The sequence below is a fragment of the Penaeus vannamei genome, chromosome 19 (genome assembly GCF_042767895.1).
Source record: "Penaeus vannamei isolate JL-2024 chromosome 19, ASM4276789v1, whole genome shotgun sequence".
Lineage (NCBI taxonomy): Eukaryota > Metazoa > Arthropoda > Malacostraca > Decapoda > Penaeidae > Penaeus > Penaeus vannamei.
Genome location: NC_091567.1, coordinates 18439943 through 18449942, shown reverse-complemented (window position 1 = coordinate 18449942; position 10000 = coordinate 18439943). Strand labels below are relative to the sequence as shown.

General features: G+C 35.2%; 1 protein-coding gene across 2 annotated transcripts in view; it reads right to left on the bottom strand.

Moving 5' to 3' along the window:
• Positions 1-6792: 6792 nt before the first annotated feature.
• Positions 6793-10000, bottom strand: part of LOC113812748 (ATP-binding cassette sub-family C member 9) — an 84569-nt gene continuing 81361 nt past the window's right edge. The window contains exon 31 of one of the 2 annotated variants that reach the window (XM_070134054.1): positions 6793-8680. In XM_070134054.1, coding sequence (XP_069990155.1) covers positions 8528-8680 — 153 coding nt within the window. In that variant the 3' untranslated portion in view covers positions 6793-8527. The remainder of the gene's footprint in view (positions 8681-10000) is intronic. The other variant, XM_070134055.1, reaches the window with a different exon arrangement.

Here is a 10000-nt window from a genome sequence, read left to right as displayed (position 1 = left end):
CACTGGTAATGATGATCATGATAATAATGATGATTGTGATGATGTTACAATAATGATGACGGTGATAGAAATAACGATAATGATAATTATAAATCTAATATTAATGATGATAATGGTTATAACAAAAACAACAACAACGACTAGTATATGGCTGCGCACTCGCCGACTCGAAGCTCAAACTGACATCATCCTCATGCGCCACGTGGTTGAGGGCGGGTCTGGACCACGCCACATGTCTGCCGCTTCTACCACGAAGCCACGCGGTAGCTTCCCCGAAGAGTCCTGCCCCCTGCTAGGGGTTTTGATGTCTGACCAGCTGTCAGGGTTCTCGTCCTGCGCGCAGCCACTTGCTCGCCAGTGTTACCGATGCATACAATTTTCGTCTGCTATGCGAACATTTGAAGCGCGGGAAGTAACACCCGCAGATTTGCGGACCGCAGCACGCACTCATGGGTGCAAAATGTTCGCAAAAATGTATTTTACGTTTTTTTCATAGTAAATGGCGTTGTTGATATTTGCACAATAAATAAAGATTTCCTATGGTTTGAATCAATTATTCTACAAATAATTTGATGAAAAATATGTGCCTATTTTCACACCACGTTTGTATTTTCAAGAAGCTATTGAGACTTAGCTATGGAAACATGCTCCTCTTTGAGTTCTAGAGATCGACACCAACTGTAAGTACTAATATCAAATGTAGTGGAATTACCGTACTCAAATGTATTTGTCATTCTGTACACTTGTGCTCCTCCCAAGCCGCCAAATGTCTTCCTCGCAAATGTGAACATCTAGTAAGGAATATACACAACCATTTCTCCCATAGCGCCAAAAGAATTCATATATTCAAAGAATTTCAAGATTTTTGTGATGTAAAACCTCACAAATTATTACATGTGTACCAGACAAGGTGGTTATCATACCATGTGGCTGTAAAAATGTTGCTGGAACAGTGGGAGCCTCTCAAACCGTATTTCTTTAATATCAGGGCAGAGGAAAGACTATGCAACAATAAGCATATTGGACACAATGAACGAACCATTACAAAACTCTCTTATACTTTTCTTAATTTAATTTTGCCTAAATTCAACCAGCTCAACCTACTCTTCCAACAGCAAGGACCAACCATCCAAGTCCTACACAAAAAGTGCCATGAACTCTACACAGATTTGTTGTGATGCCTTATAAAGAGAAATGAAATAAATAAGGCACACGATAGAACATCCATTGATATTGAGAACGATTCAAATCATCTTCCATTTTACCAGATACACCTTGGATCAGAAATGCACTGCCTCATACAATCAGAGGAATACAGACACAACCAAGATTTGCCAGAGAATGTATTTAGCACCTGCAAACAATTTTTCATCATTGCTCGCTAAGAAATGAAAAAAGGTTCCCTTTTGCAAACAAGCAAATTCAAATGTGCCACATTTTTGTCCCCTAAAACTTTCTGGATGAAGGATCTAGTGTCAATGCCATCTCTGAGAGACCTTGTCACTGCTTTTCCGAGGATCTCTACTAATCCACAACATCTGGATAATGAATGGAGAGCAATAGACCTTAATCTAATTCCCGAAGAAATGATATCTATTTGTTTTCTTTGTTTACGCTATTAGAAAACTGATGTGCGAGCAAGTGGCTGCGCGCAGGACGAGAACCCTGTTGCTCGCACATCAGTTTTCTAATAGCGTAAACAAAAAAAAAAAAAAAAAAAAAATATCAATGGGGGACTGAAGAAAATTTTACGTACACAAAATGGTAATTAAAAAAAAAAACTTCATACATCAAAATAAGACAATATATTTTAGAAAACAACTGCATAATATATTTTAGAAAACAACTGTATATATATATATATATATATATATATATATATATATATATATATATATATATACATACATACATACATACATACATATATATATATATATATATATATATATATATATATATATATATATATATATATATATATATATAGAAGACCTCACCAGTATATCGGCTTTCAGTTCGTGTTGTGTCTTGCTGCTAGGGCAGTTGCCGAGGTCCCATTGGCCTTGGTTCCAAAGCCTATAGTCTTTGGAACGAAAGATACGAAAGATAGGAAAGCATGACAAAAGCCTGTGAGCCCCAGCGATTGGTGGATAGTGTAATATCTGAACAATAGATGGCGTTGTGTACACGATTTATCGTCTGTTTGTTTACTATCATGAAACGTCACTTACTAAATACGGTAGGAAAGGGACTTTTTTGTTTGTTTGTTTGTTATTGTATGTTTTATGCTTCCTGTTTTAACTGTAGGCCTGCTTTCTTTAATACTTTCATTGATGATGACTTGGAATCAAATAAAGAACTGTTTTACATGAATGTTTTTGTTTATCCTTGATTTAATGACAACAAAAATGAATGAAAAAGATGAAGAATTTATTAATGCCGAATGATTGTGGATTTTATTTAACAGATTTGTTTATTTAATAAATTGTAGAGTTTATTGAATCTAAGTTTATATTCACTGTATTAATACCAAAGATATTTTCTGCAATAAAATTGTATTGTATTTAAACAATGGAAATTTTTTATTGATGCCATGTAAATATGCATACACATGAGATAATTATTAATGTTTTATTGTCATTTTCTGAAAAAAAGTGTAAAACCTTATTTTAATGTATGAAAAGAAATCTCTAATAAGAAAAAAAAGTTATTAATGAACAGAATAATTATATAATTCTATGTAATTTTTTTTATATAAACACTTCTTTGATAGTTATATTTCAAGTATCTTATAAAAAAAACAGACATTGTAAAATTCCAACTGAAACTAAACTTTTAAAACTATATATATATATATATATATATATAAAATCTATACAAATTTTCTTAGTTACAATAGATGGCGATGTAAGGAGTGTTGGGCCGCACATTTTTTTGAATGGTGTGATCCGTGCTTTCCTATCTTCCGTATATAGTCTTTGCTTGGTTCCTACCGATGACATGAGGAGGAAGAACTAGTGTGGGGGACTCTGTGATGCTACCCTGGCCCTTCCGCAGACGAAGCGGACGCACTTACTGTGCACCCGCATGAGGCCCGCTTCCTCAGCCGCCTTGCGCTTCGCAGCCTTCATGAAGATCCTTAGCTATCGGCTCCACAAGCGGGCGTGCTGGGTTCAGTACACCCAGGTTGGCCTTCGCCCGCCTTGCGTCGCCAACCCCTTTGCTGGAGGATGCCATCAAGTCCTTCTTTTTCAAGAAGCTGGCGCGCACCCCTACGCACCCGCATGAAGTTAGTGTTTCACCTGCAATCTACGCCTCGCCCTTTTGGCTCAAGTGCGTCTACGTGACCCACGACAATGCCACACGAGCCCACCTAGGTTCCGTGGCCATATCCAGCTGCAGTCCCGCAGGCATTTTTATTGTAGCCACCTACAACTAAATCCAACGATCCCTGGAGAAAGAACTGTCCCTGAAAGACTTCAGAGTTGATATGGATTTCGTTATTTTTATAACCATCAGACGCATTTCCAACCAGATCTCATTACTTGGATGGCGTTGAAGTCACCAAGCTAAATATATATATATATATATATATATATATATATATATATATATATATATATATATATATATATATATATATATATATATATATATATATATAATTTTTATTTTTTATTATTATTTTTTCTCTCCAAAATCAAATATTGCAAATATGCACAGTCCGTAACGTACTGTTTTCACTACAACCTGTGTATTATCGGTTTTTCTTCGCATCTTTTCATTTATTTTCTACTTTCTATAATTCTTTCTGTTTGGAGACGTCTTGAAAGTGTCGTGGCAACCACTGATGTGGTTGATATGCCATCTTTCCCGGCGGCAATTAGGGGGTCGCGCGACACGCTGCGACACCCAAAAGCTGTCTCGGGATTAGAGGCGAGATATGTTGTCAAGCTCCGCCCTGTGATGCCGTGGTTAACGGCTAGCTAGTTTACAGTACCGGTTATTTTTTCGACTGGTACACAGTATTTTGGAATATAATATCTTAGATGCCTTTTAATATCTTATGATGGGTTGTGCTGTATTATAGATATTCAATATAAGTACGAACAGGCGTAAAATTAACTGAGGAAGGAGGAAGGCATCTGGTACTCGATAAATAGTTATCACCTGCTCGATTCCTGTCGGGAGAGAGGTGTCTAGTCTGCCGTAACCGTTGGAAAAGACAGCAATCGTTGTCACATAGTTTTTCTTCGTGGCTGTTTGGGTCCTTTGGACTGTCAAACTATCGGGTTGGTCTTCGGGTACTTTAATTTGCATATTTTCTTCTTTTCGCGACATGCCTGGGGTCTCTATCGGGATATAAGTATCCATGGTTTTAGGAAGGCAAGGCACTTCGGTCCTGACTTCCTTGCTGAACGTGGTCCTGCCTCCAGTGTATTTAGATCTGTGCTCTCATTTGGACTTGGATGTATGACGTACTGCCTTGCCATCTGCAGGATGCACTCTCATCCATGAAGTCCCAAAGCCATACTCAGTGAGTCCGTGTTATGGAGCTCAAAAGGACCAAGTGAAATACAGGACCACTGCTTGAAGATTCATCAATCTTTATAATCAAGTTATTACTTTTTTTTTTTTTTTTTTTTTTTATCTTCCCAGCCTGAGGATCCGTAACTCTGGAAAAAAGATCTTAGTCAGGATTTCATTTATTTTATTTTTATTATTATCATTATATATATATTTATATATATATATATATATATATATATATATATATATGTATGTATGTATGTATGTATGTATATATATATATATATATATATATATATATATATATATATATATATATATATATATTTCATTTGTTGTACCTAATGTGTTGTCTCGATTGATTCCATTCTGACTTTGTGGGTGATTTTTTGATATTTGATGTGCTTTAAATTTCCGCATCTTTTGATGCCAAATTTATGGGGGTATCCACACACACACACACACACACACACACACACACACACACACACACACACACACACACACACACACATATATATATATATATATATATATATATATATATATATATATATATATATATATATATATATATATTTTTTTTTTTTCTTTTTTTTTTTTTTTTTTTTTTTTTTTTTTACGTATCTGCGGGGTTGATCCCTCGTCCCAGAGAATTATGAATTATGTCATGAAAATATATAAACATCAATGAATTCCTCAGGCAACGTCAGTTTTATATAAAATTGGAATTAGATTCCACAAAAAAAAAAATGTAAAAAAAAAAAAAAAATATTTATCAAAATTCGTATAAAAAAACGAAGCTAATTTTGAAAAAGAATCACACGTAGTTGAATACGCATTTTAAGAGGTTTACAAAGATATATCCAAAAGTTTAATCGGTTAAGAAGTTGAAGTTCAAATTCTTGATCAAAATAATAATAATATTAACGATAATAATGATAACATTACTCACAATGATGATAATGATAATAATAAAATTGATAATGATGGCTATACATCTGATAATTGTGGTAATAATAATAACAATAATAATGATAATGATCATTATAATAATATTTGATAAAGATAATAGTAATGATCATGAAAGTGATAGTAATCATAATCATAATAATATTAATAATGACAATGAGAATGGTAATAATGATAATAATTATGATAATGGGAATGACAGTAATAATGATGACTGTAATGATAATAGAAGTAACAACGATAATAATAATAATTTAAATGATAATAGTAATAATGATAATAATGGTAATGAGAATGCTAACAATCATAATGAGGATGATATTAGTAATCATAGTAACAATGATAATAGTAAAATAGAAATAATGATATTATCAATAATGATAATAATAGTAATAATAATAATAACGGTAACAATGACAGTAATAATAATAATCGTAGTATTAGTAGAAATAATAATAATGATAATATTAATAATAATAATAATGATATCTATAAAATTGATAATACAAATAATGTTAATAAGAAGAATGATAGCGATAATGATGAATATTGTAGTAGTAGTAGTAGCAGTAGCAATAATGATAACTATAATGATAGTGATAAAAGTAATAACAATTATAGAGAAAATTATGATGATAATGATAATAGTGATTATCATAACAATATTAATGATAATAATAGTAATAACAATAATAATGATAATGACAATGTTAATGATAACAATAAAAGTATAAATGATAATAGTAATAACTATAATGCTGATAACGATAATTGAAAAAAGTAATGATAAAAATGACAACAGCAACAATGATAAGACTAATAGTAATAATAATAAGGATAATAATGATAATTACAAAAACAATAATAACATGAACAATGATAATATTAATAATAACAAAAAATTACAATAATGATAATGATAGTAAAAATGAAGTTCCGCGGCATAATTTCGATATATTTGGATAGGAGAGCGAGAGAGGAATCCATCGATACCCACATCGTCGCGATCGGTTATGCGAAAGTATTCTGAAAATTGCCTAGTAATATGACGATGATAATGAGGATGATGGTCACAATCTCACTGTCAAGAGTACCATATCATTGTCAATGACATTATTGTTGTGTGCGGCTATGAAAAGGTTTTACCTTTTATTTTTATTTTCTTTAGTAGGTAATTTCAGAGAAAATGAAACAACTGTATTGGTAACACATTTTATTATGCAGATTCGTATAAACATCCACGCACCCGCACCCACCCACCCACCCACCCACACACACACACACACACACACACACACACACACACACACACACACACACACACACACACACACACACACACACACACACACACACACACACACACACACACGCGTGCAAACACAGTCACCTTCTATTAGTCACTTTTCTAATGGAAAAAAATTCTTTTCGTGAGTGATATCTGTTAACTGGAACACCAGAGAAAAGTTATAAACGTATCTTTGTGACACTCGGTTCACTTTCTATATACACATAAAAATATTTCATCATACAGAGATATACATGGAAGCTATCTCAGTCCATATCACAAGGTATACACTGTCTCATGCTACACATGTCAGTAGTATTTCAAGAAATGACAATGGATCGACGTGTTAATAACACAAGCACCGGTTTACAACAATAAAAGTACAGAATATCCTTATAACAACCTTGGCCCTGCTCGCTTCATGAACTTGCGCTTGAAGAGTAACGAGTGAACATTAAAGGGAAGAACAAGTGGGTCACGTTGAAAAAACTTATTTCGTCTTCTGTAAGATATTTCTTAAAAAATAAAGTCCGTTTTATCTAGAAATAAAAAGTATTTCACTATAAACTTGGCGATATGTCACTCCCGGCTATTTCATATTATGACCACTTTTTTACTCTCTAACTTTCAAGGTACATATGATTGTTATTCTTAAATCACTACATCTTAGAAATCGATACATAAACATGATGCTTACAGCTGAACACACGTCAGTGACAAAGAGACGATGCTCAGCGAAGGCAAAGCTCCTCAAATATATATGCATGTGCTTCCTGGCAAACGGCCGTCAGACTAAAGCTTGACACAAGTCTCATCACAACCTTTGGAGGCTTACTACTCCTCCTGTATATTTATGACAATAAAATCTTCGATTCTCAACATATATATAGTATGAACACACATAAATGCATTCCGTAAATTGCGTGCAAATGCTTCACAATTTCGGTTAAAAATGAAAGGAAAAACTTTTATGTTGTAATGAACACTAAAGTCCTCTAAAAGAGGTTGGTCATCTGGTCAAATGATTTGTCTTAACAACAGTCTTGAAAGTGTGTTTATCAGAAAAAAAAAAAAAATCATATCCTGACGCAAACACCTGCTATAGATTGACCCGATTTTGAAATATATACACACACTAATTTCACATTTACGCATAATAGGTTAGCACACACTCCGACTAGGGAAGGCATTTTACGCCACAGACTAATGAAAGAACATTATGTATATTCCTTAGTTTGTCTTGGTTACTTAAAATGTGATTGTAATATTTGATATACTATTATATTTGTTACTTCCACCTGTTTACTAAATTTCGCCGTCACCAAGACTGTCCTCTCAGTCATCAACACTATCACCGGAATATGTGATTTTGACGACAGTTAGCACTATCCTTGTTGGCAACATCACGTTTTGTGGTCCAGTGACCAATGAGGGGTATTTGTATGCCACACCTCACACAATGATTTTTTTTTAATTAAAAAAAAGTCCTATTGTACTCCGATTCAGTTTGTTTCCAACATTACCACTTCACGTCTGAATTGTATTCTGTCACATTCCAAACTGTAATATTACATTAGTATATTTCATTTACTAAAAACGTCTCTTTCGTTTATACGAAAAATATGATATTTTTTTTATCACTAATAGCTGCCTTCACTTACAGTACAGTTATTTTCATAGATGAAGTATTTCAAACGTCTGATTTCGATGTCACAACAGCCTACTTCAAGAAATTCAAGATTTCGAAGATTCGCTTGTGGCAGTCAGTAGTTTAGCGAACGCCCCGTTTTCCTTCTTGGCAAGTTCCTTCGGATCTCCATCTTCTACGAGGTGCCCGTTTTCTAGTACAAGGACACGGGGGTACTCAAGGAGACTGCTGACGCCGTGCTGTGGAAAAAAAAAAAACAATATAGGTAATTTCAATTTATGTTGCCGTTATGGATAACGAATTTTTAGGCATGTGAAATGCAGCATACCAAACATAGCATTTCCTTGCATAAATTTCCTATAAACATAAATATGCATTTACATATCATTCTGTGAACAAACAACATAACAGACCTGTATTAAATATTTTCTATCATAAACAAATAAACAAAAATAATAACAAGGACAGATGCGAAAGTACGCAGCTAAACAAACCAACGAAAAATTATATGAATATAACAATCCTCAGAAAGTGAACGAGGAACAGCGACGTGTGCATCCCGACAGAGCTTCAGCTCGAAGGTGCAACAGATAAGGGCTCTCGCTCCGCCCACCTCGCACGCCTCGCCGCTGGTGAAGAAATTAAGATTTAATTCTCTTAATGGAAGAAGGGGCGAGGGAGAGGGTGACTATTGTCTTTCTCTATAGATCCTATTTATCGCCGTGTGTTTCTCCCCCTCATTTCCAAGCTGACGGTTTTAGAGTTAAATCATTTAATTGATTTAAGCCATGCAAGTCGATATGAAATTCTGGATAAGATTGGGGCTGATTTTCTTAGACTGGTTCGGTAATGAGAACGAGAGCGGGAAGCGAATTGCATTCCTCGGATATCTGTTGTCGCTTGGCGCGCCCAAAGGAACAACATGGGATACCCGGTGTTTCCAAGACGATATGAAAACAAAGGAAAAGTTTTTAAGATCATAACCGTAATAACGTATCAACAACACCAGGGGCACGGGCAAACAACAATAAACAACGCGTGTCAGCAACTATGTCATGGACGACGATACAAACTGCAGTTGCAATGAACGAGCTCGAGTAGCATCAACAACAGTCACCCAGTCTTGGAACCAATGCTCACAACAAATCAACATTCACTCAATAATGCATGTCAGAGCCACCGCAGCGCCGCCGCCGACAGCACGACGGGCGCACAGCCGACGGACCCCGACGGCAAAACCGCCACCACACCATGCCTCGAGGCGACGCGATATTGCCTAATCCAAGTGTACGGAGGCGTACATTCTCATTAGGCATAATCAAAATGTACGGATGTCCTCTCAATTTTCTGGTGAATTTGTCATTTGGGCATCTTGCCTGTTTAATTAGCTCCGGTATGTAATCGAGGAACAGCCGAAGATACACTCCGCAGGAAAGAGAGTTCGTCTGAGATGGTGGGGGGGGGGGTAGAAAAGGGAGCCACAGAAAGGGCTGCGAGATTCGAGGAATCATCGTTAAAAGAAAATCGAGAACCGCTTGCTGCAGAAGCGATGATCGTGG